General features: G+C 41.3%; 1 protein-coding gene and 1 non-coding gene across 3 annotated transcripts in view; both read left to right on the top strand.

Annotated features, from left to right (window-relative positions):
• Positions 1-14,382, top strand: part of RNASEL (ribonuclease L) — a 31,302-nt gene extending 16,920 nt beyond the window's left edge. Inside the window, exons 3-7 of one of the 2 annotated variants that reach the window (XR_011645522.1) lie at positions 4,518-4,603; positions 6,426-6,631; positions 6,965-7,097; positions 9,013-9,876; positions 10,559-12,909. Coding sequence is in view for 1 of the 2 variants with exons in the window: in XM_004469124.5 (XP_004469181.2) it covers positions 4,518-4,603; positions 6,426-6,631; positions 6,965-7,097; positions 9,743-9,876; positions 10,559-10,718 (719 nt within the window). In the remaining variant the exon portion in view is untranslated. Of the gene's footprint in view, positions 1-4,517; positions 4,604-6,425; positions 6,632-6,964; positions 7,098-9,012; positions 9,877-10,558 lie in introns of both variants that reach the window. The other variant, XM_004469124.5, reaches the window with a different exon arrangement.
• Positions 14,383-15,103: 721 nt separating this feature from the next.
• On the top strand, positions 15,104-15,207 carry LOC111766715 (small nucleolar RNA U13). Its single transcript, XR_002798678.1, has one exon. It is a non-coding gene; the product is annotated as a small nucleolar RNA U13 (small nucleolar RNA).
• The last annotated feature ends 4,833 nt before the right edge of the window (positions 15,208-20,040 follow it).

Below are 20,040 nucleotides of genomic sequence, written 5' to 3'. Positions count from 1 at the left end.
GCTCAGTGGTTTGAGCACCAGTTTCAACTCAAAATAAATACATTTTTAAGCATTCTAGGATTCAGAAAACTTACTACCACAGACCCTTTATCAAAGAACTACTGGAGGATCTGCATAAGGAAGGAAAGATGCTGGAGGAATATAAGTGCTTATAAGAACCAATGATGAGCAAAGAAATATCAATTTTTCAAGTAGCTTCCATAGGTATTTTTTAAAAATCAAAAATTTAAAAAATGATAAATCTAGATGATATTACTCTGGTGGGAGTGAAGTGAGGATGACGAGCAGAGGGAAAGGACTGTGGGTCTCCGCTCGCTGGCAGCAGGGTGGAGGGGGCAGACTTCGTCCCGGCTCTGTCCATGCTGTTAACAGTTGCGTTCGTCAGGGTTCTCCAGAGAAACAGAGCCGACAAGAGATGTGTGTGTGTTACCAGGTTTAGTATGGGGTTGGCTCATCCTCCCAGGAGGATGGGCGAGTCCAAGTTCCACAAAGCAGGCGGCAAGCTGGAAACGCGATGAAGGTGACGCTGACTTCCCCAGAGAAGCTGGCTTTCTGAAGTGAAGACAGAAATCTGCTGAAATCCTCAGTTCTTCCTTTAAAGCCTCCAATTTAGTGAACGAGGAGCCTCCTGTCACTGCTGAAGGCAAACCCCTCTGTGGATGTAATCAGCCACAGGTGCAATCAAGTGACTGAAGATTTAAATCCACTTAATCCTCACAGTAACAATCAGGCCAGTGCTTGCTTGACCAAACAACTGACACTCTAGTCAAATAGACATGTGGACTTAACCATCACATCAATCTACGATTATGTAAGTACAGAAACGAAGTGTCTAGAAACTTTTATAGCACTTTAATAATGTCTGCCGATTCTAATAATTTTTAAAAATTGGGGCTCGTAAAAAAGAATCAAATGTTGAAAGAGATTTGGAGTATTTCAATTAGATGTGTTCACATTCAAATAGTAGAAAACTCAAATTGGCATAAACATTTAAGGAAGTTTATTGGTTCAAAAAACTGAAAAAAATCCCCAGTCCGTGATTTGAACCACTTTCACCTCATCAGCTTCCTTGCAGCCCACTTTCTCCATCCCTACATTTTTCTACAGGGCCTTTTTACATTACAGTGGAACTCTCCAGGTTCCTTCTGCCTCAGGAATTCCTGGGTCAAATTCTCTCTTCTCTTTTCCCAATGCCAACTCACCTATCCGAAATCTATTCATCCTTTTAGTCCAAATGTCTCTTCCGTAGTAAGACTTCTTCTACATGCCCCATAGCCAAGGAGATTTTCCTGTAAGGTAACTTCATAGCATCCTGCACTTTTTAAAAAACAAATCAGCTTTACTGATACATTTAATAAAGCATGCAATTAATCCAAAATATGATATCTATGGTATTTGGTTATAATCGCATAGTTGTGCATTCATCACTTCAATCATTATTAGAGCATTTTCATTATTTCAGAAATAATAACAAATAGACAAATAAGAAAATTCTTTACCTCTCAATCTTTCTATGCTTCTCCTGCTGTACAGAGCTGCATTTCTGGCTATCCTTGCACAATTATTTATTTATTAAGCAGTTTTGTTGAGATATAGTCACATACCATATAATCTATGCAAAGTGTATAATTTATGGCTTTTAGTATAATCACCATATTGTGCATTCATCACCACCGAAAGTTTTGGAACAATTTCTTTACTCTAAAAAAGAAAAACTCCATACCCCTTAGCTGTCCTTCCCCAGCCCTACATAATCACTAATCTAATTTCATCTTTATTAATTGATTTATATTTACATTTTATATAAATGCAATCATACAATTTGTGTCTGGTTTCTTTAGCATAATGGGTTTTTTGGTCTGATATTAATATCTTATAGTACTAACATACATTTTTTCAGTTTCAAAGAAAAACGGTCTTATATATGCAACTTTACCCATATTCATATTTCACATGCAGTTTTACTATGCTATACAGTCCCATGTTTCATTTTTTAGCTTTCCTCTTAGTAACATACATGACCTTGGATTTTCCCTTTAAACCACTTTAATACCCAAATAATAGTACTGCTAGTTACAAATAATATGTTAGGCTTTCACCTTTTCTATTCATTTCCAAAGATTAGCACACATCTTTTTTTGTCAATTCTGTGCAAGCTAACCTTCAACTTTCCATTCTCTAATCTCATTCTATTTTCTGGTGACCCATATTCAAAGTTATTAACCCCATGAGATTACACAATATATTTAGTTCATAGAAGTATAATCCTATAGTATTTGTCCTTTTGTGTCTGACTTACTTCATTCAACATAATTTCCTCCAGGTTCATCCATGTTGTCATATGTTTCATGACTTCATTTCTTCTTACAGTTGCATAATATTTCATCCTGTGAATATACCACAGTTTGTTTATCCATTCATCAGTTGATGGATACCTGGGTTGCCTCCAACTTTTGGCAATTGTGAATAATGACAATATGAACATCATTGTGCAGATGTCTGTTAGTGTCACTACCCTCGGTTCTTCTGGGAATATACCCAGTAGTGATTTGCTGGGCCATGTGGCAAATCCATATTCAACTTCTTTAGGTACTTCCAAACAGTCCTCTACAGCGGCTGTATCATTCTATATTCCCCCAACAGTGAATAAGTGTTCCTGTCTCTCTACATCCTCTCCAATACTTGTAGTTCTCTGTCATTTTAATAGTAGCCATTCGGACAGATATGAAATGATATCTCATTGTAGCTTTGATTTGCATTTCCCTAATTACTAGTGAAGCTAAACATTTTTTCATGTGTTTTTTTGCCATCTGTATTTCTTCTTTGGACAAAGGTCTATTCAAGTCTTTTGTCCATTTTAAAATTGGGTACTTTAGCTTTTTATTGTTGAGTTGTAGCATCTCTTGATATATCATGGCTATTAAACCCTTATTGGATATGTCATTTTCAAATATTTTCTCCCATTGAGTTGGCTGCCTTTTCACTCTTTTGACAAAGTCCTGTGAGGTGCAAAAGTGTTTAATTTTGAGGAGGTCCCATTTATCTATGTTTTCTTTGGTGCTTGTACTTTGGGCATAAGGTCCAAGAAACCGCCACCTACCACAAGGTCTTTAAGATGTTTTCCCACATTTTCTTTTAGTAATTTTATAGTCCTGGCTTTTATATTTAGGCCTTTAATCCATTTTGAGTTGATTCTTGTATAGGGAGTAAGACAGGGGTCCTCTTTCATTCTTTTGGTTATAGATGTCCAGTTGTCCCAACACCATTTGTTGAAGAGACTATTTTGTCCCATTAACATGGCTTTAGTAGGTTTGTTGAAAACCAGTTGGCTATGGAGGTGAGGGTTTATTTCTGGACTCTCAATTCTATTCCACTGATGGATGTGTCTATTTTTATGCCAATACCATACTGTTTTGACCACTGTAGCTTTGTAATATGGTTCAAGGTAAGGCAGTGAAATTCTTCACACATTGCTCTTCTTTTTTAGAATGCTTTTGGTTATTCAGGTGCACAATTTGGTAATTGTCTTTTCTATTTCTGTTAAGTAGGCTGTTAGAATTTTAATCATCCTGCACTTTTTGCTAGCATTTTCAAAGTTGCAATACTTTTGTGCTTATTCATGTAATTATCCATTTAATATCTATACCTCTCCCAGAGACTCTACTCTATATGGGAACTAGCATATGTTCTTGTTCACCATCATTTCTTCCCTCAATAAAGACTTGTTGAGTAAGGTAATGAATTCAGTTTTGTTAGATCTGGGTTCTCACATAACTTTGAGGGCCAAGCACAGAATCGGAGAGGTTGTGGAAACACACAATTGCACTAGCCATCCTCCTATTTGAGGTTATCCAGGCTTCCTTTGCAGACTTCTTCAAGCCAGAAGTAAGGATCAGCTCTTAGAGTTCATTGACTTGCCCACATTTCATCTTGTTCCTGGACCCCCTGAGGCCTCTCTCATCCATTCATCTCTCTTTCTGAGAACTCAGACTTCTTTAAAGGAAGGAAGATTCTAAGGTGGGACATGAAGTGAACAAGGAGGCCGAGACTCAGTACAGCACATGGATGATCCATGATGTCTGTTTAAAATGTAATTGTGACTTGTGACAGGTTGGCTTGATTTAATGGAAAGCTATATTAAGGTGACCCTGGATTTGGGTCACTTGTTTTTGTTTGGTTGTTCTTCAGCCATAGGGCTTATCTCAAACTCCTGCTGCTCCTTTACAAATCTTTGCCTTTTACTCCAAGAAACTGCATGAATGGGGAGCTGGTCAAATTTACCCCCTTTCTGGAAAAAATAAAATGTAAGTACTGCTCTTCGCAGGTACCTAATAGATCAAATGAAGCAGCGTACATGAGGGTGTTTTGAGAAATGAGCAGCAATATAGATATAAGCTTTATTATTACCTTCTTCAGAGATGATGGACTGTACATTGTTTGACATACTACTTTAAATAAATTGACTTACAATATGGAGAATGAGGATTTTTAATGCACATCTGCAAACTGTTCTATAGATTCCAAGAATGCTGTTCGCCTGGCGGATTTTGATAAAAGCATCAAGTGTGATGGACGTCCACAGGAAATTAAGAGAGATCTAGAGGTAATTGTTAAAAATCCAATTCACTTGTTCATGAATGAACTTCCTCCCTTATTCACTCATTCATTACTTTACTTCCTATGGCCTATATTGGGAATGGTCCTATTATAACCAGGATGGAAAGAGCATTCATATCTCTTTCTCATTTTACCAATGAATTTAGGGTTTGTGGATGGTGCCAGATACAGTTCCAAACAGGGATGTCAGGTGTGTCAAATTAGGGATACTTCAAATCTGTACAAACATAGCACTATTATTATTTTTTCTTGTTTGTAAGCTGAGAGATGGAAATTAAAAACAAAACATCTCTAATGATAAAAATAATTGTTGGTGTCTCCAGAGGGTTCAAAGTTATCCCAGTTTCACTCATTTTTTTTTCTTCAAAGATTTGTTTTTATTTATTTCTCTCCCCTTCCCCCCCATCCCCTCAGTTGTCTGTTCTCTGTGTCCATTTACTGCGTGTTCTTTTTTGTCCGCTTCTGTTGTCAGCAGCACAGGAATCTGTCGTCTCTTTTAGTTGGCGTCATCTTGCTGCATCAGCTCTCCATGTGTACGGCACCATTCCTGGGCAGGCTGCACTTTCTTTCACGCTGGGCGGTTCTCCTTACGGTGTGCACTCCTTCCGCGTGGGGCTCCCCTATGCGGGGGACACCCCTGCGTGGCAGGGTACTCCTTGTGTGCATCAGTGCTGTGCATGGGCCAGCTGCACACGGGTCAAGGAGGCCCGGGGTTTGAACCGTGGATCTCCCATGTGGTAGACGGACGCCCTAGCCACTGGGCCAAGTCTGCCTCCAGTTTCACTCATTCTTTACAAACTACAGCTTTCTGCTGGGTCTCATCCTGGAATTACGGCATTCATTGTCAAGAGAGGAAGGTATAAAGGCCTGCATCTGTGTGGAGTTGGCTGTTGCTTTGGCCCCTTTCTGAATCTGTTTGGTTCTTTCTTTTCATCCAGTAGCTAAATAAGTAAATAAATTATGCATGCTACACCAGATTCCCCCCAGGAAGCCCTTTCTGCTTATTGGTAAAGTGAATGAGATTTCTTTTCATATTCCAGTCAGACTTGGGTGCTGGACTCCGAAGAGGGCCAGATACTAAGGCCTTCTGAAAGCTCCAGGGAAGGATGGCACCAGCCTCCCGTGTGCTCCTCCTGAGATGTAGCCGGGCCTTTGTGGGCCGCGGTCCCAGGCTGATTCTGACCTGTCAGGGCAGTCTCCCTCCTGCAGCCTTCCCCAGCAGGCTGAGTTTTCAAACTAATGGGCAAGTGCTCTGCAACCATGTGCCTGGCCTCCTGCCTCTGCCGGTTTAAATCTTGACCTTTGTGGTTCTGTGGCTCCAGATTTCAGCACCTCCCCTGACTGGGGTTGTGTCCCGATTGGCACAGAGTCCTTCTGCTTGCCGGGCTCTCTGCCTTTCCTTCCAGCCATGGCCGAACCCCTGGGGCTGTCACAGTGCTGTCTGCCTGACATGGCCTTGTTCCTCAGCATTCCCTTAGTTTAAACCATTCTCCCTTTCCTCAGTTCATCTAAATTCTATTGATATTAATACTTTTAAGGTACTCCTCAAATCCCTCTTCCCCTAAGCAACCCACCCTGACAACTCTGGCCCAGGATTATCTTTTGCTCAAAAAATCAAACTTGTGTGGGCATTTACTGTCTTAAAGAATTATGTACAACCCATGTCTTCTCTCCCCAACCAACCTGCAGACTTTGAGATTCCTCACATCTTCCATGTTTATAGTCTGCACCACACCCTCCAAGGTTATCCAGTTAGAGAGATAGACAATCCATCAGTGGCTTTGGCTTCATTTGTGGTTTCTCTGCAGGCTCTTGGACGGCTGGTCCTATATGTGGTAAAGAAGGGAGACATCCCTTTTGAGACACTGGAGGTTCAAAGTAAAGAAGAGTTGACTGAACTTTATCCAGATGAGGAAATTCAGCATCTCATTCGTCACCTGTTCTACCCAGGGGAAAAGTGGCAGACCCAACTACATAAAATGCTGGGTCATCCCTTCTTTTGGAGTTGGGAGACGTAAGTAAAACTTGAGCATATATCACAGACCTGAAGAATGGGGATGGTGTGGTGGTGTGGGGAGAGGTCGGGGCAGGGAATCAGCAGACTCAGGCATTCCTCTTGGCTTGGCTCTGGCTGGCTGTGTGTCCTTGGAGAACTGACTTAGCCTCTCTGGATTTTGGTGTTCTCCTCTAAAGAACAGAGGAAAAAAAAGTGGTCTGCTTTTCCCATCATGCAGAAATTTCGAAGATATGGTAATACTACTTTAATTAAAGATAAAAATTGAGCCGTTTATTCTTTCTGGAAAAAGTGGAAAGGAGGGAATCATCCTGATAATTCTGTCATCCTCAGCCGCTATAGGATTCTTCAGGATCTAGGAAATGAATCGGACATCAAAGTGCGAGACATTAAAAGCAAGATCCTCCAAATACTGAAACCAGAGCCCTCTGAACCTTCCAGAAGTTTTGACCAGTGGACAACTAAGGTACAGATAATTCCTATGGTTGGGTTTATTCCAGAAACAAGGATCTGCATAATTGGGTCACTTCCTCCTCTGACAAGGGATTTAAATGATTTATGTGAGCTTTTCTTACTTGGCCTGGCTTAACCAGGGGGTGAAAGAGGTGATTTTCCTTTCCTGCCTTGCCATACCCGGTAACCACCTTGCCCTTTAGTGTCTTTGCTCCCCCTTTCAGAGGTCAGACCCCTTTCTCCCCTCTCAGTAGACCCTTATCCATGCTCCCCCTGAGGAAAAGCCCACGAGCCTTCCCCTTTTCCTTTTCTGTGGCTGTTCCCCTCAAGTTTGCTCTCTGAGAGGGGTCTGGCTAATAATCCCGTTACTGCTGTAGCAAGAGCAGTAAATTTAACTGAGCTTAGCCCAAAGGAGGTTCTCTACCATGAGACAGTTCAATCCAGGGAGAGACCAGCGGCTCCTCTGTCAGTGAATAGCCCAGTTCCGAGGAGCTGTATGTGGACCTAGGTTCTGGATGAGAAAACAGACTCCAAAGAAAAGATGGTCATTCAAATTCCTCTTCTTCAAGAAGAGTTTCACTGAGCTTGAAGTGAATATAGTGACTACAAAATTGATCACCATCTTGATCTAGTCAGTGCTATTGGACCTTTAAATTATTAATTAGCAAATATCTGTCAAGTACCAATTATGTGGTAGACTAGTGCTAGGCCATTGGGATGTGAAGAATACAGCATGATCCCTGCAGGGTAGAGAGACCCAAAGAAGCAGCTGGTGATGTGATGTGTGCTGAGTGCCCCTGAGACATACGCATAGCATCACGGGAGGGTCCATTATTCCCTGGTCTTCAACTAACACTAACGTATTCCCTATTCTGGTCCTGCCTAGAACTCTGCTTCTCTTCTTTGTTTCTAGCTCTCACGTTGCTTTCTTTCTCTTACTTGTCTCTGGGATATGTGTGTGTATATATATATATATATATATATATATATGTAGCTTAATGTCCATCTTCTCCACCACCTGTAAATTCTATGGAGACAGAGACTGTCCATTGTCTCAACTGTTATTTTATCCCTGGCATGGAATAGGTGAACCATGACTCCTTGCTGAATGAATGCCTGTAAAACTTCAGCTACAACTTAAACTTGTAGAAAAAGAGCTTTGAAACAAGAGTAGATGGCACGACAGCTAACAAAGATATGCTAACTATGTCCCTTCCATTGTTTTAAGCACTTTCTGGATGTTTCCATGGTTAATCCGTATTATAACCTCTGGGGCAATTATCTCCAGTTGGCAGATGGGCAAACTGAGGCACAGACAAGAAATTTTTCCAAAGGCTCAGAGCCAGGTAGGGGTGCAGCAGGATTTGAATCTGCCAAGGCCATGTGTTCAAGCCACTCTACTACCCGAAGCTAAAATGGCATTAAGTACCCTGGCCAATATTTTTTTTTAGGAGGTACCAGGGATTGAACCCAGGACTTTGTACATGGGAAGCAGGTGCTCAACCACTGACCTACATCTGCTCCCCAATGAGAGCTGGTTTTTTTGTTTGTTTTGTTTTTAGGAGGTAACAGGGATCAAACCTGGGACGTCATACATGGGAAGCAGGCACTCAACCACTTGAACTACATCTGTTCCCCTCCCTGAACATTTTAATTGCCAAGGAAATTTAGACTCAAGGTGGTCCCTGACTTGCCCAGTGCTGCCAACCAGAGAGTGGCAGAGCTGGGAAGAGAACCCTGTTCTTTTGTTACCTATTCCAGTGGTTATTTCCCCTAAACTTCATCAATAGAGGCCCTTGCTTTTAATTCTTTTTTATACTTTGTTTTTCTGTCAATTTTAGTAATTGCCTCTATTCATGGTCACATGATTAAATTTGGGTGGCACCAGCTCTGGAACCCACGTTTTCCCATGTTCTTTTATCCATCAGGCTGCACATACCTTGCCCAGTGTTTCTCACATAAATACCTGGGCTGTCTCAGCACCATCTTCACATGCATTGGACTAGTCTAGTGACCAGTTCCTCTTCCTAAGTGACACCCTGGCTGCATGGTCATTGCATCTCATTCTCTTATGCCAAACTCCTTCTAAATATGGATACAGTCTACAAGGGTGACAAGCACAGAGAAGAAGGAGAACATTGATCTGAAAGAAGTTACCCTGGGAGACCTAAAGCCAAGGAAAAACACATATCCTTTGGAAATATACTCCTTAAAAAGAAACACACATCCACTTTGGCAATGGTTGACAGACCTGGTTTCTGTTGGGACAAGTTCATTTAAGGAGGAAATGTATTCAAGTGTGTATTTGGAAGGATGGGCATGAGAATAAAAATAATATGTAGTATTAGGAGCAAAGTTTCTAGTGTGGTAGACAGATTTATTTAAAGCTATTTTATATGGCTAGTTTCTTATAAAAGCAATTCATTTGGGAACTAGAGACACATATTTAAAAGTCACTTATAATCCACATCCTACCATGCCTGCTATAAACAATTTACTGTACAGTACTTCCTTCTATTCTTTTTTTCCTATTAATTTGCTTTATTAATTAGTAATCATGGCATGTATACAAATTTGTTGTTTGCCTTTTTCTATTAACATTCCATCAGCATCTATTCTGTGTTCCTACCGCATTTTGTATCGTGTTTTGTTTTTTAGATAGATCCATATGTTATGAAAAAAATGAATAAGTTCTATAAAAGAAACTGCAATTTCTATCAGGACATTGTGGGTGATCTGTTAAAGTTCATTCGGAACTTGGGAGCACACATTAATGAAGGACAGAATAATGAGTAAGTATTGTTTCCATTGCTGCATATCATGTGTGAAATGAGAAAAACAGAAAGAAATCTGATTCTAAATTTATATGTGGTGTGTGTTGGAAAGTAGAAAATTTATTTTGATGAAAGAAAAGTAATCATTCCCTTCTGTTTGGGAAAGGATCATGATCACCAGGACCTTACAATCGATGATGACCATACACAGGAGGCTCTAATCCATCCTCCTTTCAGCTTTTGTGGAGCCTCATGGGCCAGGAGGCTAGTGACTCCCTTTTGTGAAAAAACACAGGGGGACTGGGCAGCTGGGTAAAGTGAATGTAGCATTTTAAATTCTAAAAAAAGGCCCCACATTAGTGGTCAGCTTTTGCCATCCAAAATGGTACCTGCAAGCTGAAAAAAAATTTTTTTTTCAGTTTTCAGGGCGTTTTAATGTAGAATTGTAGATAAGGGATTGTGGATTTGTATTATCTCCATCCTATAAATGATAAAACAGTTTCAGAAAGATTAAGTTGCCAAAGATCATGCAGTTAATTGAATACTCAGGATGTGAATTTCTTGCTCTGTCAGATTCCAAAGTCCTTCTTTATTTTGCTCAAGAAATTAAGGGAGCAAAGAGTTCTCCAGAGCCATATGCTGTAAGGGGTGGAAAAGGAATTGAGGGTAAACATGTCAAACTGTTTTTATTTCATTTCAGCATGAAGTCAAAAATCAGAGATCCTGCCCAGTATTTTCAGAAGACATTTCCTGATCTGATGATCTATGTCTATACAAAACTACAGGACACAGAATACACAAAGCATTTCCCCCAAACCCATGATCTTCCCAGACTTAAATATGATGGCCCTGATTGCTGACCGAGACTTGAGTTTATGAGCACTGGGAGATTTCCTGTTCATCTTTGGCAAGCTGCAATTGCCTGGGTCTGAGTCATCTAACCAGGTTACTTGTGAAGAATGAGTTGGATAGCTGATGTATTAGTTCCTGGCACAGTGCCTGGCATTCCACATGTTTATAACAAAAACATTGTGTGTACCAATGACCCTAGTTCATTTCAGCAGATAAAGCTTTAGGGCAGGAACTGGGAGGGCATTATGTTTGGATCAGTCTTGTCAATTGCACCAAACAAAGGAGTGTGTGCCTAGAGCCCTCCTGCTCTTTTTTTACATGAATTAGTTCATTTTACTTCCAACCACCCTGCAGTCCAGGGCTCTTTCCCCTAAACTTTGATTGAGAATCTTACTTTTAATTCCTTTTTAAAATTTTGTTTTTCTGTAGATTTTAGTAACTTGCCGATATTCATGGTCACACAATCATACAACTCGTACATAGCAGTGTATAAATGCCATGCGGTACTATTGTTACCTCTCACTTGGTCACCTGAGAGCTGAGTTACCAGCCCAGGGCTCTTCTGGATGACACCCAAGAGGAACACATCAAAGGGGCTCCAGGTCACTCATTCATTCATTCATTCTTTCAATATTTATTGAGCACTTATTGTATGTCTAGGTACTACTTGTCTGAATTCCATTCCTTCTAGAACCATCTGCACCAGGCACTGGCTTCCCATGACCTTAAGGCAGTAACTTCTCAAGGGGAGGCAATTTTGCCCCCTCTCTCTCCAGGGACATTTGACAGTATCTGGAGATGCCTTTGATTGTCACCCTTGGCGGGTGGAGTAGGTGTTGTGTGCTACTGGTATCTTGTGATTAAAGACCAGGGATGCTGCTAAGCACCCTATGATGCACGTAACAGTCCCTCATCAAGAATTATCACCCCAAAATGTCAGTAGTACTGAGGGTGAGAAATCCTGCCTTAAGGGGCTAGGATCTTTTGAACTGGCTTGGGGCCCGGAACCATGGACTGTGCAGACCAGCCCACAGAAGAGTGACTCAGGAAGTGATTATTGCTGGAGTGAGACAGTTCCAGTGTCACGTCCTCACGAAGTTCTCCAACTACCCTCACCCCCAGCCCCATGCCACATCAAAGCGTGCGCTGTTCTACCGTGTAGCCTTGTTTTCTCCACTGGTACCTGCACTCCTTAGGGTGAATGGCTCTATCTTTTTGGATTTGTATCTTCACCACCTAGCAAAGTGTTTGTCTTATGGTGATGCTCAAAACACGTTCATTGTGTGATGAATGAGGCGTCTTTGTACATGAATAATATCACATATGTGTATTTTCTCTCTTTTAGTTTTTAGAAGAATCTTGTAAGAAGTGTTGTTATACTCATTTTTCAGATGAGGAAACTAAAGTTAGAAATATTGATTTATTCTCAGACACACTGCCTTGGCTTGAACAGATTTTCTGATGCTAAATTGGATGTTCTTTCTGCTTATTCTCAGTGTGGTGCTTTAGATGGGACTTTGTAAGGGGAGAAGCTGGTAATAAAACAGTATGTTAAGGTCTAAAGGAGATAGTCCATTAATGGATAAAATGGTGTCACTGAAAGAAGATAGGAAGAAACAAACATAAGGCTCCTTCCTGAGGTTTTAGGAGCAACCAGTATGTGCTAGGTCTTAAAATTAAACTTTGATTTTCTGATTTGTTAATCAAAACGTCCATTTAACTAAAAGTTATCTTATTAAGCCTGATTTTCTCTGAGTGTTGTTTCCACTTTAGAGAGTAGTGATATCTACAGTAGAAAATGCTCAATGTGCAGTTCCTAGGTAAACTCTAAAAAAAGGCAGCTTGATCTTTAACAATGGAAAAGGGGCAGATTTTCAGCCCCCTAGTAATTCTGGAACAATGTGGGCCCTGGGTGTCCTTGTAAAGACAGAAGGAAGGAATTGATCGCTTTATTCTCCCTTATTGTCTGAGGGTCTCTGCTGACACTGCAGATATTTCTTAGTTAGTTGTCATTTTATTACCACAAATACTTAACTGAACAAGTAACTCCTGTTAGGTACTATATTAGGCATGGTTATTTTGCCCTTGGGTTTGTCAAGTTACACAGAGAGGAGGGGAGGTTTCCTCTCTGGAGTGTACAGGACAAGCAACATAGGTGAGCTATTGATGGTAGGAGTAATAAAGCTACCTCTTCTTGAACCATCTGTGTCCCAATGCCTAATGCTTTTACATAAGATGCCCAGCAATATCCATGGCAATTCTCAGAGATGCAGTTATTCCCACTTTAAAGAAGGGGCAACTATAGCCCAGAAAGGAGTCATTAAGTTGTTCAAGTTCACATGGGTAGTAAGTGGAAGAGCCAGGATGCAAACCAGCTCTGTGAACCCAAAGGGTGTGGTCTTTCAGGAGTGCCACAGATGATGAGTTCAGGCAGGTGGACTGCCCACTGTGCGCTGGGGCCAAGGCTTTCATCCATTCCTCTCCAGAGAAGTTAGAAGGTGTCAAGGTTACTAATGGCCTTCATAGTGCCACATCCAGAGCTTCCTTCTCTCTTAATCTCACAGCTGAATTTGATTCAGTCGACTACTTTTCTTGCTCTTGAAACTGTCTTCTTTGGCTTCTTCAACATCATCCTGCTTCTCTTCCTCATTGGTTAATACGCCACGATGTGCTTTGCCAGCTCCTCTGCTCAGCCTCTAAACACTGAGTGCCCCAGACTTAATCCTCAGGTAGTTCTCTTTCTGTCCTTCCTCCCTAGATGATCATCATACTCAAGTTTTGAAATTTAGCTTTCTTCTCTCGACAGTACCATCTTCCACTCAATTGCCCCCAAACTGTCAGTCTCATTTCTTTTTTTTTTTTTCATCTTCCACATCCAATCTATTAGACCAGTTGGTTCTGCCTCCAAAATAGATCCCAAATCTCTTCACAACCCTCCATCTCCCCACCATTATTTCTTATTGGGCATCAGCCTCTTAACTGACACTCCTTCTTCTATACTTCTCCCCTGAAATCCATTCTCCACATTTGAAAAAAAGTGTAAATCAGATCAGGCCATTTCCTTGCTTAAAATCCTCCAAGGTCTCTCTATTATAGTTCCAAAAAAACCCAAACTGTCTACCATACGTACAGGGCCCTCTGTGAACTGGCAAAGCCTGCAGCTTTGTTTCACACCCACACCAGCCTTATCTCTGTTTCCCAAAAACGCCAAGCTCCTTCCCTCCTCTGGGTCTTGCTCTTTCTTTCCCCTCTGCCTGGAGTTTCCTCCTGCCAGTCTTTGCATGCTGGTTCCTTCTCATCTTCTAAGCTTCAGCTACAATGTTCCTTTCTCAGATCAACCTTTCTTATCCAATGTCATTCTCAAGTGCCATTGTTTTTTATGACATCATAGCACTAACCACTATCTGAAGTTATCAAATTTATTTGCATACTTGTTTTTAATCTCTTTCTTCTCCCCATGATGAGAATATAAGCTCCACAAAAGCAGCAAAGTTATCCATCTTGCTTACCATCATATCCCAGCCCTAATATCAACACAGTGACTAGAACAAAGCAGGTTTCGATAAGTATTTATTTTGCCTTTATTTTTTTTTTATTTTTTTTTATTTTTTTATTAATTTTTTTATTTTTTATTGACTTTGTAATAATATTACATTAAAAATATATATGTGAGGTCCCGATAAGTATTTATTGAATGGAGAACTAAATGCTTGTGTAATTTCAACATCCGTGACTTTAAATTTGATGAGTTCTCCCCCTACTAAAAAAAAAAGATTATGTTTTTGAACGAATCCATTTCTGTGGGTGTGAGACCCCTTATATTAGATTCAGTTAAGGGACCTTGATTAGATCACTTGATTAGATCGCTGGTAATTGGACTATATCAGTGAAACATAGCTCAGGTTGGGGCGCCTCCCTCTTGATGGAACCTTAGCTAAATGGAGACACAGAAGAGACACACAGCAAAGGGAGCTCTGCCATTTTGTCCTGGCCATGTGATCGAGAGAACTTAAGGAACGCTAGCAGACAAAGCTGAGGCATGAAGGCCCCAAGAGGCTGGGCCCATGGACTAGCTCAAGGCAGAAGAGATGAGCCATATGCCTGATCACCCACAGCTGGGCTAAGGGAGAAAACAGAAATCAAGGCTGAGGGAGGAGTCCTGGAAAGAGACAAGCCATATACCTGTGCACCCACACCTGAACTAGAGATGGTGAGCCTTGAGGGAAGGCAGGGACCTTGGCAGAGATCGGCTGCCATTGCCTCTCCATGTGGCAGGATGCCGGGTTTGCCAGTAGCTGACTTTGGTGAGAAAGCATCTCTGATGGTACATTGATATGGACATTTCATGGCCTTGGAACTGTAAGATTTTCCCCTAAAAAAATTCCCATCATAAATCCTTTTGTGACTCATATGCATGATGAATGGGCATTCATGTGTTTGTGTGAGATGTGCCTCCCTCAAACTTTGTTAAGACATTGGCATGTTACCCATCTGATGTGGAGAAAAAAATTCCCTTTATAAAAGCCAACCCATTTCTGGTGCAGTGCATTGGCAGCCTTGTGGCAAACTAAGACAATACCTTGCTGTCTAAATATGAGCATCTTAAGGGCCAGGGATGCATCAATTTGAGTTGTTTCCCCTCTTCTAGTGTTGTAGAATTTGAGAGAGGTTCAATTATTTGCGTATAGAGAGGCCAAGACTCAGGAATGATTTTGAGAAGGAAAAATGGTTTATTGATGGCTGACCAGACTCGGGAGCTTTCTGTTTCAATCCCGAGCCCTGAACAAGACTTTCGAGTTTCTTTTATACAGAGAAGAAAGGTTAAATGGTCCCTTTGTTTCAGTTCTCAATAGGCTTGAATGAGCATATATATCTTCCACATCTTAGGTAAGCTTTTAGAATGGGCTTCATACATTCCAGATAAGCTTTTAGCATATTTTGTTTGCATTTCCCCTGAATACTTAAAGTTTATTGACCTTGCATTGTTAAACTGTTTCCTGGGACTGGAGTCATTGCCATGGTCACCAAGGGCAGGACTGCAGCCTCTTACCATTTCACACTCACAAGTCAGACAGTTTGGATTATCTCTGAAGAGACAAAGAGCCTCCCACCCATAGCCCACATCACTAGGGGGTTCTACCATATTAATGTGGGTCCCTCAATGAATGAAGAAGCTGTTAGACGCAAAGAAAAAAACACTTTCAGGGTGGATCACCAAGAATCCAGGTAGAGGAGGTTTTGGATGCTTTCTGGTACTCCTCATGTTATTTCATATAGGCATTGGCACATAGAAGCAGTTGTTGAGTCCTTAAATCCCTCTGGCCATGGGGATCCAAGAGCCAGACCTGTGGACTTACAGTCTGTAATTCCTCCTACCATCCCAGCTCCCTCTTAAATTTCAGTTTCCAGGTAAAATTTCTTTCTTCTGGTGCCATCTTGCTCTTGCTCATGGCAAAAGCTCTGCTCCGTGCATTAAATTCCATAGTGAGTGGCATGTCTCTCCACCCGGCCTGGGAGGGCGGAGGCCATATTCCCAGTGCAGACGCACTGTGCCTGGCGTGTTGAAGGTGCACAGGAAATGCTTCTTGAATTCCCTGGAATTGAGTAGAACTTTTCGATTGGATTTATGGAGTGTCCCTGAAGAATCTGAAGCCTGGGAGAGAACAGACTCTGAGTGCAGCCTCTCCCCACACCCTCTGCCCACTTTAGGAGGCAAAATGTTTCAGGTGAAGGCGAGTAGAACCTCCCTCCAAAGGAAAGCCTGCGAAATTCAGCTTTCCTCTTTCCTTCCCGTGGGGCTCCCAGGATTGCCAAAAATGTCTAGTATTTGTGCCTGGCGTATATAAGGCTCTCAATTTTAGTTGTTTTTCACCACCTAGCATACAATAAGCATGTAGCAAATACTTCAGTCCCCTTCTCTCTTCTTCTAGCACAAGCAATAGAAATAGCAATAGCTACAAAAATAAAGAATGGTGCAAAGTCTCATCTCTTCCATAGTGTAATGAAAAACATTTATGTAATCTTTTAATTGCTTTATGACTTATTTGCGCAGACTTAGAGCAAGAGAGGGGGCCAACACAGGGAGAGAAATGTGTGCAAAAAATACAACCATTGACGGTGTTAGATTTTAATAAAAATACTTATTTCTATTATTTTCGAGACTTAACATGTATGTTAGTTATGACTATTGGCCTACAAAAACTTAGCACAAGAACCTTGAAGTGATTTGTTGTCCACAGAAGGGATAAAGCAGAGCAATGAAATGTAAAGAGATTTTCATTATTTCCCCCATTAAATTCTTTCTTCTTTTGGCTTTTTTTTTTAGATTAAAAAAAATTAAGGTAATTAGGAAATTGTTTAACTCTTTCAGCAGAGACCAAGCAACAGTAACTTAAACAAGCTAGAAGGTTCATATTTCTTTCATGTTAAAGCCAAAGTTGGCTCATAGTCCAGGAAGTGGACAGTTACACCTCATGAGTCAGAGGACAGTTTTTTCCTACCTTAGGTGTTTAAAACATTGGATATTGTACAGTGAGTAAACCAGATCAAAATCCTTGCCCTCATGGGGGGGTAGGGCAGAAGGGAGACAGAAATGAGCATGTATAAAGCTATAGTATGCAAGGAGCAAGTTTAGAGGGAAGATCAGGTGTATAGTTTTGGAGATGCCAAATGTGAGACTCCTATGCAGCATTAAAGGGAATGTCATGTGGCCTTAGAAGGGCATATCAGGAGTGCAGGTGAAGACTGGCTGGAAGTAATTTGTGAGTCATCATCTGACGGATAGTATTTAAAGCCTTGAGGCTAGAAGAGATCATTGACAGTGAGTGTAGATAATGAGAGAAAAAAGGAAGAGGAATAGAGCGAACATCTAACTTCCTTTTAATTACCCCACCCTTCTGCCTACCGTCCTATGGCCGGAACATATTTACATGGCTTTGTTTAGCGGCAAGGGTGCTCCACTTAGGTAACCAGAGCTCCACTAGAATTTAGGGGGCTCTACTACTAAAAACAAGTTGGGGAGGATGGAGATTGAGGGACCATCAGCCATGGCTGCCAACCTGGTATTTTCATGATGCTTGTAATGAGAAGAGGAAGCAGGAGGCAGAGAGAAAAGTGATAAGAATAGGAAGTATGAGAAGATGGGGTATAGGGAGAGAATGGCAAGGAAAGGGGAGAGGGGAAATATGAAGGAGCAAATGCCAAGGAGATAGAGCATATGAGGAAAAGAGATGAAGTAGGAAAAAAGGAAAGAGGAGAAAAAAGAGAAAGGTAGAGGAAAAAGGGAAAGAGAAATAGAGAAGTGCAAGATGAAAAGAGGAGGCAAGATTATAAATTGTAAGGTTAGGGGGGTACCAATGTCCATGTGTTTAATGGTGGCAGTTTTTCTGCGCGGTTCCAGATCTGTCTACTGATTCCCTAATTGCTTCACTGAGGTCAGAGTGGCTGGCATGGCAAAGAGAGAGTGGAATGAGCTCAGGTTTTGGAGGTGGGTAGGAGCCAGGACCTGTAGCTCTGAGGGCACTGCAAGATGTTTATATTTAATTCTAAGTGCTCTGGGAACCCATTAAAGGATTTTAGATATTGTGTTGTGTGATCTGATTTTTATTTTAAGATCAATCTATTTTCTGTGTAGAGAATGGTTTGGATAGGGCAAGGAGACTGGTTGGTCATGGAGACAGGTAAGTTTGAAAGGGGCTTTGGTGAATTTTGGATGAATTAGATGGAGTGAGGAAAAGGATGAATCAAGATATATTTAAGTTTCTCACCTGGGAAACTAAATGAGAGTAAGAGTAAGGCTGAAGGCTGGAGAACAGGTTTGGAACCTGTTTGGAGGTGAGGAACCAAGAACCCCAGGGGACGTGTTACCTCAGTAATGTCTGTGAATGCATCAGTAGGAATTTCAAGAAGGCACTTGGATATGGGAGTCTCAAATTTCAGGAAGAGATAAGAAATGGATTAGGATTAGAGACAGAGATGCTGATGCTGTTGGCATCTAGATGGCATCAGAAGTCATGGGGTTGGATGAGGTCATGCAAGGAAAGAGAACAGAGAGAAGAGGCAAAGGAACCAGGCTCCCAGCATGTGGAGGCTGGTCAGTAGACGGCCAAGGAGATGGCAAACAAGGAGAGATTGGTACCCAAAAAACTCTGAAGGAGGGTATTTCCAGAGATGGTGTGGGTCATGTGGGCCAGTATTGCTAGGAGATAAAGAAATACAAAAGCAGAGAAATGTGCATTGGGTTGGGCAACATGAAGGTAGTTGTTGATCCTGATAAACGTAGGTTCAGTGAAGTGTTGAGGGCCAAAGCCAGACCAGAGAGGTGGAAGGTGAAGTGAAGACTGCTTGTAGAGGGCATTCTTCCAAGAAATTTGGCTCTGATGAAAGTTTCCTTGTGTGTTTTGAAAGAACAAGCTCTACAGAAGCAGGCTAATAAGATAGGGAATTAATAGATGGATCTGGAACCTGGCAAGAGAGTCCACATGGATGTCAGTAACCCCCAAGATGACTGCTGGAGGACCCCCACCTCTGGAATTCTGCTATCCAGAACAAAGGCTTCTTCCTGGGAACATGGAAAAGTCCTGGATGTTCTCTAGGAACTTTATCATTGGATCCTCACTAAGGGATTGATGAGCAGGGTAATCAATCAAAACAGCAAACAGCTGAAACCCCCTCCCATTCCATTAGCAAAGGGGTGGAATAATTAAGATTAAAAGCCAGGCAGAAACTGGAGCACAGGCTCTTTTTTGCCTTGCTCTTTTTGCCTATGGTCCTGTCCTGCCCTCTGTGTGCCACTATCGTCATTTTTCCTCCGCCGTGTGTCCATGCAAGTAAACCTGGGAATTTATAATCTATAATGGGGAATTGTAGCTTGTAAATCAGCCCTCTTCATCCCTTTTCATCCCCTTCATTACCCCTGCTCTGTTCTTTTCTGTTATTTTCTCCTATTTCTCTCCCTCCCTACCTGAATAAATTACTGTCTTAACTCACCTGGTGTGCTTTTGAAATTCATTTCTGCAGCATCGCCAAGAACCTAGACAGAATCCGGTAACACCAGGGACATTGTCATATTGCAATCTATTGCAATCAGCTTTCCCTTCCTGGTTTGTTCTTTTTGTTTTTGTTTTTCCAGAGTCTCAAGTTCAGCTTTATTAGTTAATAGAATATTAAAATTAAGTGAAGTATATTCTATATAATTTAATTTCAGTTGGCTTCAAATTCCATCAGGGCTACATTCAGCAACAGCAGTCTTTTTAGGTTCCTCAAAACCTTCTGTTCAATCTACAAAGTTCTTTTCTAAATGGGGGAAGGAATAGGAACTCCGTTGCTTTA

Source organism: Dasypus novemcinctus, chromosome 13 (assembly GCF_030445035.2).
Source record: "Dasypus novemcinctus isolate mDasNov1 chromosome 13, mDasNov1.1.hap2, whole genome shotgun sequence".
Lineage (NCBI taxonomy): Eukaryota > Metazoa > Chordata > Mammalia > Cingulata > Dasypodidae > Dasypus > Dasypus novemcinctus.
This window is presented reverse-complemented; position numbering and strand designations above follow the sequence as displayed.